The sequence below is a fragment of the Rhinolophus sinicus genome, linkage group LG07 (assembly GCF_036562045.2).
Source record: "Rhinolophus sinicus isolate RSC01 linkage group LG07, ASM3656204v1, whole genome shotgun sequence".
Classification (NCBI taxonomy): domain Eukaryota; kingdom Metazoa; phylum Chordata; class Mammalia; order Chiroptera; family Rhinolophidae; genus Rhinolophus; species Rhinolophus sinicus.
Window position 1 is genome coordinate 83,427,830 of NC_133757.1, and position 15,936 is coordinate 83,443,765.

The window sequence follows — 15,936 nt, forward strand, 5'->3', positions numbered from 1 at the left end:
TGTGTGTATCTGTACACCTAAGGCTGCAGAGTGTGTGCACACCGTACCAAGTGGTGAGTGCGTGTGTGAGTGCATGCTTGTCCTGGGTCCAGTCGAGTGGCTGTGAGTTGCGTGTGTGTATCTTAGGGTGCATGTGAGTGTATGTGCCTGAGCAGATGTATGTGCGGGCAATGGTGCATATCTGAGCAAGGCACACAGGCCCTGGGACAGAGCCACCTGAGTCCTCAGATGATTTTACAGCCATTTATTGTGCTCCAGTGAAGTAGAAAAAGAAAGTGCTCGCGTTACAAACGCCGCTGTCACATCCACGTATGCCAGTCGCTGCAAACCAAACCGCGTGTGTCCGCTGGGTCTCTGGGCATGCAGTTGGCTCCCACTGAGGGAATGTGGTGGGGGCGGGCAGAGCCTGGGCTCTGGGGGCTTCGCTTGGGGGGGAGGCTTCTTGTCTTGGGGGGACCCACTGTGAGGGAGTGGGGGGACAGCTGGGGTAGCTTTGTTCAGTGCGTCCTTTGGGTGCTGTTGGGAACACCCAGCTCGATCGATGTTGGACCCTGCAGCAATCCAGGGAGGAGGGTCCCCTCCCCCCCACCAGCCTCCCAGTTTGCTCCCCACAAATGCTAACCCTGTAGGCAGGTGCCAGGGGGCTGGAGGGCGCCATGCAGGGGGCGGGGGTCAGCAGGCCGGGCTGGGCCCTGCTGAGAGCAGCAGCTGGCCTCCCTGGGGGGAAGGCAGAAGGCGCAGGGCCCTATGCAGAGTTGTAGTAGTTGTGTGGGTGGTGATTGTGGGCAGGCTCTCCCAGCTCCGGATACTCCGGCGTCAAGCAGTACTTGGGGTCATAGACCTGGCGTGGTAGCCCATATACCGTCATGCCCCGCTGTGAGGCCCCCTTGTTGCTGCCCATCTGCAGGCTGATGTTGTGTGTGTCACAGTGCTCCATGCCCAGCCCTGGCTCGAAGATCTGCCGCTTGGTCCCGGGCGCCGTCATGCCGGCCTGCAGAAGACAGCGTGTTCAGGCTGTGGGCACGGAGAGGGGCAAGGGCCCCCCCAGCCCGCCCCACAGTCCCCCAACACACCTGGCTGGCTCCCTTGTTCGTGCCCATCTGCAGACTGATGGTGGCCTGGTCCAGGGGCTGGTCTGTGCCCAGCTTGGGGTCATAGAGGTGGCGCCGGGTGCCATAGGCCGTCATGCCCTGCTGGCTGGCAAACTTGTTGGTGCCCATCTACAGAGCCAGAAGGAGAGTCACCTCAAGAGTTACAGAGCCTCACCACGCACCATGAGACACACTGACATCAGTGGGCACACACAGCCCTCTAGCAAGGCACTGTGTCCACCCTGGGGCTACAGACCAGAAACTGAGGCCCAGAGAGAGTGCATCACAGCCCAGTAAGTGGCCCAGAGCACCCGGGCCTGACCTCCAGGGTTCAAGTCCCAGCCTGGCCTCTCATCACCTTGATGATCCTGACAAGTGAGCTAGCTTCTCTAGGCCTCAGTTTCTCATCTGTATAAAGGGTATGATGGTAACAGTACCCACCCTTTAGAGTTGGAGGAGTGAGTTAGGGTATGGAGTTAGAACACAGTGCCTGGCATATAGTTTAGTTAAGGCCAGATAATACTGTCCCCCAAAGCCTACAGGGACCAGGCCGCTTTCCCGGCCTCCTTGACCTCCCGCCTTGGCTCAGCAGCAGAAGACCCAGGTGAGGAAGGGGCAGTACCTGCAGCCCAATGATGTTCCGCCCTTCTCGTAGCTTTTCCGGCTCAAATTTCCGCTCCTGCTTTTCTGCGTACTTTACCCCCACGTTCACCTTGTTCCCTTTCGTCTTGGCCTGGGGGTGGAGGGGTGGGCAGGGACTGGCGAGGAAGCCACTGGGCTACAGGGTTCCCTCCTAGCACCTGCTCTCCCTCTCCCACCCACCCTGGGCTCAAGGACAGCAATGGACCCACTCAAATCCTATCCCAGACTGCCCACCACACCCCTGCCCCATACCCACCCTTGCCCCGCACTCACCATGCTGGCCAGGGCCAGGAGGGTGGACTGCACCTGGGTGTAGTTGGTGTTCTCGAACAGGTCATTGGCCTCAAAGATGTCATGGGGCTTCACCCCATACTTGGTGATGGCCTTGATGAAGTTGCCTATATTCTCCAGCTGGAGGGGAGTCAGTGGTAGGAGGTGGTTGGGGGGAGGTCTGAGGGGCTGTGGCCAGGGGTTGAAAGAGTTAAAAAGAGTCTGGGCTCACCTGGTGCCAATTTTGGGTTGACTCATTGATCTTCTTCACCGAGCCTGGCTGGAGCTTATTGATGAACCTATAAGAAAGAAGTGGGAGAGAGAAGTGGCAGAACTCCCTCCTTCCGCGGCTTAGGAAACCCACCCTTCCGCGGGCATAAGCAAAGCCCTCAGATTTTTCCTTGACTCTCTGTCTTCTCTCACCCCCACATCCAATCCCTCAGCAAAACCTCTTGCTCTGCCTTCTGAAAACATCCAGAACACCACAGCTTCCCACCACACTGCTCTGAGCCCCCAGGGTCTCTCTCCTGGGCTCTTGCAATGGCCTCCCCACGGGCTCCCAGCTTCCACCTCGTCCCCTCCAGACCCTTCATCTTGCAGCAAGAATGGCCTTTTCAAAACAATTCCAGTTACTCCCCACTTCAAAATGCTCCCATGGTTTCCTAACTCCTTAGCATGACTAAAGGGCCCCAAGTCATCGGCCCCCAGCTAACTCCTTCCACTTCCCGAATTACTCTGTGCTGGCCATTCCTAGCTCTTCCTGGAGCACGCAAGGCACGTTCCGCCTCAGCGTCTTTGCATTGGCTGTCCCCTCTGCTTGGCCCATTCTTGCCTCAGATGTTCACCCTGCTCCCTCCCTCACTCCAATCAAGGTTCTGCTCAAATGTTACTTCTTCAGAAACATCTCCCAGACCATTCTATACAAAGCAGCAACCCTTCACCCCGCCCAGCCCCTATCTTTCCCCACTGACTTCTCCACGGCGCTTTCCACCACAGGCAAGTATGTGATTATTTCATCGATCACTCGATTGATCCCCCACTAGGTCTGAAGCTCCATGTGAGCTCTGAGGCTGTTTTGTTCAATATCTCCAGTATCTAGACCTTGCACACAGAAGCTCCATAAATGCTGGGTGCATGAAGGACTGACAGGGTGGGTGGCTCTGCACTCTTTGCTCCCTAAGCCCTGTCGGAGCTGGGACGCCAGGCTGTCCCCCCCTTCCTTGTTCCCCATGTCCCCCTCTTCCGTGTTCCCTATGGATATGGTAGAAAAAGATACTCTCCCGTCCTCACCTCCCCCTTCCTAGTACCTAGGCTGCACTTTCCGGAACCTTACCAAGGGCACACTCCACCTCATGGTTACCCTGCCCTGGGTCAGACTCCAAGATGCAGACAGGACCTCTGCTAGGCCCAGGGCCCCTCCCGCCCAGCATTAGGGCTGAGGTTGTACCTGGGAGCTGTGAGGGGTTGCATCTTCCTCAGTGATTTAAGTTCTGAGACAGGTAGACAATCAGGGCCCTCTTAAATTACTGTGGCATATCCCTCGTGTCACCAAGCCATGATGGACAGCCGTTGTTCCCCATTGTCTTTTAGTTGTGACCACTCTTTCTTGGGACACTAGAGGCCTTAAATGGGCCTGTGTGCCCTGTATGCATGGTGGTTAAGAGGCTAGAATGTGGAGACATTTCCGTTGGAACAGTGTGGGACTTTGAGTGATGTGTTTTACCTAACTGAGCCTCAGTTTTCTTTCCTGTTCAATGGGCACAATGATTATTTGCCACCTCGAGAGGACTGTTTCAAAGTCTGAGATATAAAGTACCCAACCCAGGAGGGACTGAGGGGGAGAGATGAGTACCAAGTTAGGGAGCAGCCCTAGGCAGAGTCTAGGCCACCAGTGTCCCACTCACTCGCAAAGAATGATGCCATCTTTGAGGCCGTCCATGAAGTTGTTGCCTATGCGACGTCCTGTCACCCCCTCGATCCACTCTCGAAGCTCCTGCTCCCGATGGAGGTCGTACTTCTGGGCCAGCTGGGGGTGGGGGACACAGACATGATGGTGAGGATGCAGGTGGGGGGAAGCTTCCCTCCCTAAGCCTGATATCCTTCTTTGTTCCTTCCCAACTAAGGTAGTTCTGCCACAGTGTCCATGGGAGTTGGGGGTGGGGTAAGCTGAGGGGGCTCAGGGCCAGGACTGAGATGGCACCTGCCCAGGGGGCCATTCCGGGCATTCTGAGGTTTGGCACCAGAGAATTCAGACAAGGGTGGGTGGAGAGGGGGATACTCTGAGCTGGGGGGTGGCGCCTAGCCTCCTGGTTCCCCCTCCAGGCCAAACTTGGGGCTTTGCTTCCCCTGGCCCTGCCCCCTTTCACCCCCCTGCTGGAAGACTGGGTGCCTCAGGCAGTGGGGGAGGAGACCTAAGAGGGTGCCCCTGAATGCTGCCTCTCAGAGGACTGCTCCAGGCCCTCACCTCTGGGGCTCCAGCTCTGGCTGGGGGTCTGGGCTTGTCTTTGTCTTACTCCTGGCCCTGTGCACTGTCTGTATTTCCCTGTCTCTCTCCCCATCTCCCGTGTCCTCTGTCTGTCTCCCAGCTCTGCCTGTCTTCCCTTGGCCCTGTCTTCCCGTCCCCACCATCTCTCCATGTCTGGCTGGGGGTGGGGCTCATGGTTCGTCCATCTCTGGGTCACTTTTCAACTCGGACTCCAGTTTTCCCGCCTCTGATGGGAGTGGAGCTCGTCTGTCTCCCCCCTCTGCCCTTCCATCCCCGTCTCAGCCTTATCTCGCTCCTGGCTTGCCCCCCCACATCTGTCTCTCTTCTGTCTCAGGCTCTCAGAATCTCGTTTCTCTAGAACCCTCTCCCCCAGCCCAGACAGGCTCCCAGCCACTGGAGGACAGGGCTGCCCCTCCTGGGGGAGGGGGAGGTGAGGGGGGCGGCCCCCTCACCTGGTCCGGGGCCCTGCCATCCCCCTCCCCACCAGCCGGATTTATAAAGCAAACCGGCCCTTATATAGCGCGGCCCCGCGGGCCGGGCTCCCCAAGGCCGCCTTATATGGCTCGGCGGCTCCGCTGAGCTCTGGGGCCGGCTCTGAAAGGGGGGGTGGTGCTGGGATGTGTCTCCAGCCTGAGCACCCGCCCCCCCACCTGCTCCCTCTTCCAGCCACGAGGATTCCCGACCCAGGTTCCAATCCCAGCTCCCAACTTCCTCTCTGTGGAACCCTGGTAAAAGCCACCCTCTGCCTCAGTGTTCCTCTCTGTCAAATGGGGCTGGGATTCCTCTCGTGGCAGGCCTCAAGGGATCATTCCAGTGGGTTGGGGACTTCAAATGTGCTGCCCTAGAGAAGCTGACCCCATTCTGGTGTGAAGAAGGTGAGCTCAGGGTCCTAGCTGTACACCTCCCTTACAAAAGGGACCCTAGCTGCTTGCCTCTCCTCTCTGAACCTCAGTCTACCCATCCATAGCATGGAAGTGGTGTCTCAGTATCTTCTTAATTCCAAAATTAGGAGACTCCTGCCATATCTCTAATGCCCACTCTCTGCCCTCCTCAGCTGTCTCCTTATTCCTTCAAGATCTCCCACACTTTCTGGGCCTCACCTCCCAGGAACCCCAGCTCTCAAGTACTCCCCAACTTCTTTGTCCTGCTAGGGGAGTAGGGAAGATCAGTAAGTCCTCCCCCAGGCGCCATAAAAACAAAGAGTTAACAGGGGATTTTGATCAAGTGGTGTCTTCAGAATGGAACAACTCCCTCTGTTTACTGTGGCTGCCTATGTGCCCCCCACTCCACCCCCCAACCAAAGCTGAAGGCTCTGGGATGCTCAGGAGGGGGAGGAAGGCAGCCCCTGCGGCACACTTGTCCCTCTTCCCTCTTAGGTTCTAAGTCACATGGGATAGGCAGGAGGGGATCCAGGGAACCCCAAGAGTGGGGCCTCCTGCCTGGCAGGGCATGTAGGCCAGGCCAGGGGAGGCACTCCAGCCCTACCTTGTTCTTGACTTCGGCTGACAGCCCGTAGGCGGGGCCTCGGTTGAAGTGAGCAGAGGACATGCTGGCCAGTGGTGGGCAGTGGTGACAGTGGTGCTGAGGACTGGGCAGCAGCTGAGGCTCTGTCTGTACCCTCTTCCCTCCTCACACGGTTTTGAAGCTCCGGAGGCGGCCCGGGCCTCTTCCAAGTCCATCCCATTGGCTGCAGGGGCCTGCCAAGGGGCGGGACACCCCCACCTCGGCCACCCCCACCTCGTGATGTCAGGGCCTTGGTATTGGGAGCTGATTGTGTCATTGTTTCCACCTAGAGGGGCGGCCTGGGTTATTCTTTGAGGGGGTGCTTAGCCAGACAGAGACCAACCTTTCCCTCACTCCTCCCCACCCCCAACTGTTCATTGGGCCCTGGCTGGGTCTCCTAGACTCTTTGTGTCTGTCTCTGAGGCTATCTGTGTCTCTGATGCCATCTCTCCATGTCTCTCTCCAGCTTTGAGGCAGGACAGCCACACGTGGTAGTTTAGCAAGCACCACCTTAGGTTTAACTCCAGACATAACAGTCCATAACTGTAGGCAAGTCCCTTCTTCTCTCTGTTGCCACATCCGTAAAATGGGTTAATGACAGTGCCTGCTTCATGAGGGTGTTGTGAGGATCAGAAGAAAAAGGCCTCCGACATGCCTTCCCAGTGCCAGGCACAGGGAAAGACTCAGGGAATAGCAGTATTTCTGCTGAGAATCTGGCACCAATTTCTGCCCCCTCCTGCCCCTCATAAGGTCTTGGAGGAGCAGAGATCCCGGATCTTACCTTCTCCAACTACCCAAGGGTTGCCTGAGACACAGTCCCTCCAATTCTGGGTCTGTGTCTTTGTATCCTGACTGTGTTAACAGGTTCCAGGCCCTGGACACCCCCATACATCCCTGTACCTGCCAGGCTGGCCTGGAGGGAACACCTGCAAGCAGCTCCTCCTGGCCAGACCTTACCTCTGCACCACTGGGGTGGGGGTGTCATGCCCACATTATGCCACATATGTCAAGACCTTGTTAGTGACACTTGGATGACATGTCATCACCTGCCATACACTAATATGTTAAGGACATGCAATTTGCTGGTCACATGCTAAGGGCACAGCTGTGATGCGCTAATATCACAGCAGCCCTTATATCAGGCCCTGTTCCGAGCGCTGTGCATGTTATCAGCTCAATCCTCACAGTACTCTCAGAAGTGGACGCTGTTATATGCAACTTAAAGATGGGAAAACTGGGGCACGGGAGTGTGGAATCACTGCCTCAGTGTCACACTGCTTGCCAGTGGCTGAGCAGAATTTGAACCTAGGTCCCTGCCCCTAATGCTAAGAGGCAAAGGCAAGTTCCTCAACCTTGGCACTGTTGACATGGGAGCTGGATAATTCTGCGTGGTAGGCGGCTGTCCTGGGCATTGTAGGATTTTAAGCAGCATCCTGGGGGTTCTACCTAGCAGATGCCAGTAGCACCCCTTTAGTCTTGACAAACAAATATCTCCTGACGTTGCCAAATGATCGGGGGTGGGGGGGCCGTTCTCCCCCATTTGAGATGGACTGGGCTAGACAAATTCTGGCGTGTAATGATATGTTGAAGATACACTAAAATACATAAATGAGCTAACAATTAGCTCCTGCTATGTACTAAATGCATTGGATCTGTTAACTCATTCCTCACAACAGCCTTATGAGGTGGGGTGGATATGAGGCACAGAGAGGAGGACCCGACTCCCGGAGATCACACAGCACGAGGGTGGCAGAGCCAGGATTCGAACGCGCAGATTCCGGTATTCTACCCACGCGGAGCAGCCCTCAGCGGGCCACAGGTCGCTACTGCGCATGTGAAGACCCGCGCCCCTGAGGAGCTCTTGGCCCGCGCCCCCTGGCGGCCCAGGATGCGGGGGGAGGGTCTGGCAGGGACCCGGTGGTGGTGACGTGAACGTTGACTCACTCGGCCCTGCCTCCCGATCTGCGGCCGCTTGGCCATTTATAGAATCCGCGCCGGCTCTGAAGTCACGGCCCAGGCACGACGGGGGCGGAGTGGAGAAATAGTTGGCGCGCCCCCCGACAGGGCAACCGGGGGTCTCCCTAGAGGGTGGCCCTTTCTAGGTCTGTCCTGTCCCTCCAATTCTGGGTCTGTGTCTTTGTATCTTACGCTCTGCCTCTAGGTTGCTCTGTGTCTGTCCCTCCGAGTCGCTTAATCTTTTTCTGTCTCACCCTTTGTCTCTCTGTGTCTCCATGAATCTGCCTGTCACACTGCCTCTGTCTCTCTCTCTCTCCCCTGCCATGTCTCCTCTAGTATCTCTGCATCTCTGTGTCGCTGTTTCTGTTTCACATCTCTGGACCACTTTTTCTTTCTTGATGTCTATTGTTTCTGTCTCAGTGTGTGTGTGTGTCTCTGCTGGGTAAATGAGAGTAGAGACAGAGAGGAGGGTTGATGGCGTCCCGAGGCCCCCCACCCCAGGGGACTCCCCTATCACTGGCTGCTTGGTGTGCAGTCCACTCAACTCCTATCTCGTGTTTCCCGGGCCCCAGCCCCTAGGTTTCCCGTCTAAATGAAAAGATGGGATCTTGTAGAGAACAGTTGTCCAAAGGGTCCAGGCTAGTCATGAAAGAAAAGCCCTGCGTTTTCTCATCTTTAATAAGAGTCCCCTAAAACCTTCCTGACTTTCAGAACACACACACACACACACACACACACTCACACACACACACCCTCTGTACCTGTGAGTCTCCGGGAAAGAGTCGCAAGCCCTTCCCCCTGCACCTGCCTACCTTGGCAGCCCTGTTCTCTTCTGACCTAGCTTTCCCCTCCGGAAAAGAGGAAGAGGCTGTTGTTCCTAATGGCTTCTGTTTCTGGAGGGCTCACTCCATGGCAGGCACTGTGCCAGGCTCAATTTCATTTAATCCTCACCACCACCCTCTTGGTGAAAACTCTTAGGCCCACTTTATAGATAAGGAAACTCGAGATTCAGAGAGGCGAAGCCAGTCTCCCAGTGCCACACTGCTCCCAGATCCTTCCCATGTATTTCTTGACTGCTAAGCAAGCTCCTACCACAAGACCTTTGCACGGGCAGTTCCTTCTACCTGGACACATTTCCGCAAGATACCTACATGGCATGGCCTCTCCTCACTTCCTCTGCTCAAATGTCACCTCTTCAGAGAGGCTCTCTCTGACCACCTGCTGTAAAATAATAGCATCCCCTCCCACCAGACTGACCGAGAGGGTGGGTGTGACAGAGAGGAGCTGTTCACTTGTATTTGCACCTGGCATAAAATGTCTACCTCCAGTGATTTTATAAAGCACCTCCCCGCTATCTCCTTTCCCTGCTTTCTTTTTCTTATCATCTCCTATTTGCTTATTATTTATCTCATACTATAAGAAGAGAAACCCCATGGGGGCAGGGCTTTGCTTGTTCACTGCTCTGTCCCAAGTGCCCAGTACTGTGCCTGTACACATCAGGTGCTCAAACAATTCTCAGTTCATAAATAAAATTAAAGGAGTGAGCCAGGACTCAAACCCATGTCTGTCTAAAATATTGGTGCTTAACCACACACAAAAGGTAGTTTCCTAGAATCTCCTTGGCAGAGGACAGTTGTGGGAGTCATCTTTGCGTTTGCATTCCAACCCTCCCCAGACCAATTGGATGATGGAGAGAGGGTTGGGTCACAGTCTGTGGCTGCAGTTATTCCAGGCCATTCTACAGCTGCCCACTCCCTTGTCCAGCCATGAGCTTTGCAACATCTAGTTGAACAAAAGAGCATTTTAAAAAAGTGGACAGGTGACAATCAGATGGGTGAAAATCAGAACACTTGACCAAAGCTGTGGCAACACTGTTGATGAGAGTGAGCAATTTGTCAATAGCTTTCAAAATGACAAGTGTCCTTTCTGATGGTTAATTTTATGTGTCAACCTGATTGGGCTACAGGGTGTCCAGATATTTGGTCAAACATTCTTCTGGGTGTGACTGTGAGGGTGTTTTTCAGATAAGATTAACAATCTGAACTGGTAACAGAGTGAAGCAGATTGCCTTCCCCAATATGAGTGGGCCTCTTCCAATTCAAGTTGGAAGCCTGAATAGAACAAAAAGGCTGACCCTCTGTTAAGAGACAATGCCTGCCTGAGTGCCTTCAAGACATTGGTCTTTTTCTGCCTTCAGACTGGAACTAAAACATCAGTGCTTCTTGGGTCTCTAGCCTGCCAGCAGTATTCCGACTGGAACTTACACCATTGGCTCTCCTGGGTCTCCAGCTTGCCAACTTCAGATCTTGGATTTCTCAGCTTCCATAGTCATGTGACTCAATTCCTTACAATGAACCAATCAATCATATATATATATATATATATATATATATATATATATATATATAATGTATATTATATATATTATACATATACATATACATATACATATACATATACATATACATATACATATACATATATATTCCATTTCTCTGGAGAACTCTGTCTTACCTACTTTCTGAACCAGCCAATCTTTTTTTTTTTTTGGATAGTCCTAAGAAGTGCAAATGTAGGTGTGAAGAATGACATATGTGCAAGAACATTTCTTACAGTGGCCTTTTAATAACAAGTCACCCTATAGCTCATCAACAGGGAACAAGTGAGATAGACAAAGATGAAGGCAGAATATGCAGCACTTTGTTTCATTTAAAGAAAGGCACTGTGGTGCTGTGGTTGTGAGTGGGGTTCCGGATCCATATTCCATGGGTTTGAGATACACCCTGATGCTTCGTGGCTGTGTGATCTTATACAGGTGTCTTAACCTCTCTGTGCCTGTTTCCTCCTCTGGAAAATAGGCATATTAATAGTGACTGCTTCATAGGTTTATTTTTTTTAACTTTTTATTTGAGATGATTTTACACTTACAGAAAAGTTGCAAAAATAGCACATATACCCTTCACTCAGATGCCCCTGCTGTGAATCTTCCATAACCATAGTACATTTATTAAAACTAAGAAATTAACCTTATTACAATATTATTAATAAACTACAGGCTGCCTTGATTTGGATTTCTCATTTTCCTACTTATATCCTTTTTCTGTTCCAGGACACAATCCAAGATTCCTCATTACATTTAGTTGTCAGGTCTCATTAGACTTCTCCAGTCTGTGGCAGTCCCTCAGACTTTTATGACCTTGACTCTTTTGAAAAGTACTGGTTTGTAATTTTGTAGATTGCCTCTCAATTTGGTTTGTCTTGATCAGACTGAGGTTTTTGCATTGCTAGGAAGGATAGTGGGATACCAGAGAGGTGATGTTCCCTTTTGAGGGGGCGTATGATGTCACTATGAGTCATTGCTGGTGATGTTAACCTTGGTCCCTTGGTTAAGGTGGTTCTGCCAGGACCCTCCACTGTGAAGCTGCCATTTTCTCCAGGGTTGTTTTGAGGACTGCGTGTTAAACGGTCTGCAAAGTTAACATATACCGTTGTGGTCTCTGTTAATAAATACAAAAATATGTAAAGGCTGCTGTTTGAATGACTACGTCTGTGAAGATAAGAAAATAAAAGCCGTAACTGCCTCAAGAGGGGAATGGACGCCAGGTTGCCAGATGGCAACCCCACCAACAACCACGAGTGCCCTCACCCACGCCCCAGCTGAGCGACGCTAACTGCTCCTGCGCCTTAGGTAGGCGCTGGGTGACAGAGGGCAGTGGTGCGCCCAGCAGCTGTCCACGTGGCTGTCAACGTGCTGGGGCGGGGTGCGCAAGCCCTCCTGGACCGACAGCTGATTGGCTGAAGCCCGTCTCAGATCGGCCAATCACAGGAATCTTGATAGGGCAGAGGCGCTGCCACTGCGCAGTCATTGAGGCATCCTAAGCTGGCTGCGTGTATCTTCCCGTCCCCTTGCCAGTGTCCTGCGTCATGGAGGCCAAAGTGTTGCAGAAAGGGCTTTCTTAATGGGGGCAGATAACTATCCTTGCCTAGAGCCTTTGCTACTGCCAAGCCCTCATTTTATGTGCTAGTCCACTTAGGTTAACAGCCTAAAACTGAAGCTTTCTCCGGGAGCCCAGGAGCTCTCCCTCACCACTTCAATCTGACCTAATTTCTTATCACTTATCTTTTTTCAGTAGACGTTTTAAAAATTATGGTATAGTTTATAACAAAATTTACCATTTTTACGTGTACAATTTTGTGGTATTAAGTACATTTATGTTGTGTACCATCATACATCTTCAGGACTTTTTTCATCCTCCAAGACTGAAGCTCTGTCCCTATTACACATTAACTCCCTATTCCTCCTCTCCTAACCCCTGGCACCCACCATTCTACTTTTTGTTTCTATGATAATTTGACTACTCCAGGGACCTCATATAAGTGGAATCACATAGTATGTGTCCTTTTGTGACTGGTTTATTTCACAAAAGGACAGAATTTCCTTCCTTTTTAAAGCTGAATAATATTGCATTATATGTACATACCACATTTTATTAGTTCACCTGTCAATGGACATTTGAGTTGCTTTGATTATTGTGAATCATGCTGCTATGAATAAGGTGTGTAACTATTTGAGTCCTTGCTCTCCATTCTTCTGGGTATATATCCAGAAGTGGAATTGCTGAATCATATGGTAGCTCTATTTTTAATTTGTTGAGAAGCCACTGTGCTGTTTTCCATAGTGGCTGAACCATCTTAAATTCCCATCAGCAGTGTACAAGGGTACTACTTTCTTCACACCCTCATTAACATTTGTTAGATTATGCTTTTTTGATAATAGCCATCCTAATGGGTGTAAAGTGTTTAAATAGAGTTTTAAAGTATATAATGTATAGAGAAAACTATACAAATTAAAGCTCGAATCAGTTATCACTTTTTAAAACTTTTAAATTGAAATATTAAAGTAAAATGCACAAACAGTAATGGAGAGCTCAATGAAGTTTTACATATATATATACCATGTAATTGCCACACAGCTCAAGCTATTTTTTTAAAATTCTTAATCTAATAATAACCTTTATGTTAATCACATGTAGCATTTTACATTTTTACTTCATAAATTAGGAAAAAAATTCTAAGCATTTGGCAAACTTAAATTTCTTTTCCTTTTTCAAATTAATTTTATATTTCCCTCTGGATCCAGCACACAACACGTATTTGTTTTAAAATATGTATAATGAATGTATTTTGATGCTTTGTTTTAGATGGCAGAATGACTGAATACATACATCTAAATAACTAAATTAATACACAGAACACAGAGTCAAGCCCTACACACAAGCAAAAAGGACTGAAAAATGTTGTTAACAAAAGGTAACATGTTCGAAGTTCAAAAGTAGATTAAGGTTAACAAGATAATAGACAAAATCATATCCAAACGTTTTAGAGTTTGCACTTAATATTTTTCAAGCTGCAAATAGTTGTAAAATATTTCTGTAGAACATGGGTCTTTTGTCTGTGTTCCCCATTAGAATGCCAGCTCCCCAAGGTCAGGAATCTTTTTGTGCTCACTGCTGTTACTCGAGGCTTAGAGCCGTGACTGGTACAACGGAGGCACTCAATAAATGCTTCTTGAGGGAATCTGAGCCTTCTGGTTGTGGGATGGGCACAGCCTCCACCATTCTGGCCCTGGGTCCAAGTCTACAGCAGGTTTAGGGGAGCTCTTCCACATCTCTTCAACACCTTCCCACACTCTGCTCTGGGACGTGAGGGCTCCCCTGCCTCATGCTCTGGACAGCATGATGTGGCATACTCACAGCATGTTGAGGATGCCCACGACCAGTGTAGCCAAAGTCAATACCCCTCAAACTTTAAAACAACATCACACTGATGCCAGCTACACAGACCACAGCCATAGGCACACCACTCAGCAAGGCCATTAACAAATTGTAGGGGCAGTTCACTGTACTCAGCAACCAATTTTGGACAGTAGAGTCGGGGTCAGGGTGAGGGAGGGAAAGGGGAATGCAGGAGAGGAGCAGGAAGGCCCTCACATGTCCCCAAATCCAAGTACCCCAAACTGACAAAGGACTGTGAGCAGACAAATTGGCATAGAGGTCTGTGAGGTAATGCAGGCTGCTCTGGAGCTGGGGAAAGATGGGGGAATGCAGTGGTAGGGTAATTAGGCATGCAAAGGTAGTCACATGGTACTGTCACAAGGGATTTAAAGGTGTCACTGCTGGGGTTTAAAGGTTGGGTGAGCATCAGGACAGTTGTGACAACTCACAAGGGACAGTTTCTAGGGTTTAAATATTAGGATGAAAAGAACATTCATCTATTCATTTATTCATTTGTAACTAACATCTAGTGAGCACCTACCATGTTCCAGGCCCTGTCTGTAATGCTAGTGACAACACACGCAACAGACAAAATCTCCCTGTTCTCATGGAGCTTATGTTAAAGGAGCACACAGGAGATGTTCAGTACGTCGTGGTGGTGTGTGTGGAGGGTGTCTCCAGGGGTCTTTGTTCCAAGTGGTGAAAGCTGAAGAGAGAAACTGCATGGTAACCCGGGAACATCTGATGGCCTAGTTGCAGTGGATCAGCACAAGGTCTGGAGGGAGGCAGGAGTCAGAGGACGGCAAGGGATTAAGTGAATGTGACCCTGGGCCCACACAGCTGTACCTCATCTGCCAGGGAGCAGGTAACCAGAAGCATCAGCCACAGTCTCTGGGGCAGGGAGTCCATTGACTTCTCCCCTCCCCCACAATTCTGGACAGCTCTGGACAGGGTAACTGGGGGCCTGGCATGGAGGGGTCAAGACCCTGAGTCAACCTCTGCCAGGGCTGGGGTAGAGACAGAGGGCTGGCCCATGAGGCTCCTTAGCCTAGCTCTGAGAACCTACCTGGAGGGGGCCCTTCCTCACCTGGACAGCTTCAGCAGTGTCCACCCCTCTTCCCCATGCTACTAGCTCCCTGCCCCCACAGGAGCGAAGAGCAGGGGTGGGAGTGGTGTGGAGAATATCCACCCTGGCCCAGCTGACTCATTGAATGTGAGGTTGATTTTGATTTTCTCCTTGGAGAGCAGTTTGTACCGCCTGAGGGCGCTCATGGCCAGGAAGAGGAAGATAGAAGGGCACCTGGGGAGGAGGGCAGGGTGGGGAGTGAAGGAGGAAAAGGGAGTTAGGCCCAAGCCCTCAGATCCCTCCCCGCACTACTTGAAGGCATTTGCGTGACTCCAAGGTGCTTCTGAATCCACGTGAGACTGCGGAACACGCGCTGCCTGAGCACTGTCATGCAGGGTGTCATTCGGGGTCTCTAGTCCCACTCCCCGCATTAGAATGCAGGATATGGTGAGGCCAAAAAGGAACACCCACGGAGCCATAGATGGGGGAGTCATATCACTATATTCTTCCCGGCTGCTGGGACAGAGACACAGGAAGTAGGAGCCACACTATCCGCAACCTGCCGTCCACTTCTCTCTGCCAAACACTTGCTAGCTGCAATCAGCCACGCTAACTGCAATCCGCTCTTGCTAGCTCAGCCATCATCTTCTTGCTAGCCCCCATTTGCTGCTAGCGCAGCCACAGCAGTTATATTAGTGGCCAATGGCTCACTGGTTACAGCTGACGGCCAACTAGCCACAGCTGATGGCCATCCAATCACAGTTGATGGCCATTTACTACCAGAGTGAGCACCTTTCCACATGAGGGTGAGAGCCTGGAAACTGCACTCCTGGCTTTGTCCCCACAGCACCCAGAAGCTCATTTGGCGCAAGACGAAGTCAGGAGGCTGAACTACGGAAGAGGGGGGACCATAGGGATGGGCAGGTGTAGTCATTGCGCTGCAGCCACGTCCACGCTCCAGGTACCTTCTATGTCCGACTGCCCAGCTCCTATAGTCAGCTGGGCGGGTGCCAGATACACCACCTCTACTGTCGCCATGCCGGGAGGTAAAGGGATTATCCGGTGATCATGGACATGCTGCACAGAGGGAAGTATAAATACAGGGACCCAGACACTACATTTTTGACACGTTTGGGGATACTTGCACCC

The 15,936-nt window shown here is 51.5% G+C and overlaps 1 protein-coding gene across 3 annotated transcripts; it reads right to left on the minus strand.

Moving 5' to 3' along the window:
• Nucleotides 1–229: 229 nt before the first annotated feature.
• On the minus strand, nucleotides 230–6,131 carry CNN1 (calponin 1). Of its 3 annotated transcripts, none has more exons than XM_019744825.2 (7): nucleotides 5,974–6,131; nucleotides 3,908–4,029; nucleotides 2,236–2,302; nucleotides 2,007–2,144; nucleotides 1,714–1,824; nucleotides 1,074–1,220; nucleotides 230–991 (listed from the first exon to the last, which is right to left on the minus strand). In XM_019744825.2, the coding sequence occupies exons 1-7, from the start codon at nucleotides 6,034–6,036 to the stop codon at nucleotides 746–748; spliced, it is 894 nt and encodes a 297-aa protein (XP_019600384.1). In that variant the 5' UTR covers nucleotides 6,037–6,131; the 3' UTR covers nucleotides 230–745. The 3 variants fall into 3 exon arrangements, with proteins under 3 accessions (XP_019600384.1, XP_019600385.1, XP_074194234.1); XM_019744826.2 differs by lacking the exon at nucleotides 5,974–6,131 and adding an exon at nucleotides 4,468–4,977; XM_074338133.1 differs by lacking the exon at nucleotides 5,974–6,131 and adding an exon at nucleotides 4,941–4,962 and having other exon boundaries at nucleotides 601–991.
• Nucleotides 6,132–15,936: the final 9,805 nt, after the last annotated feature.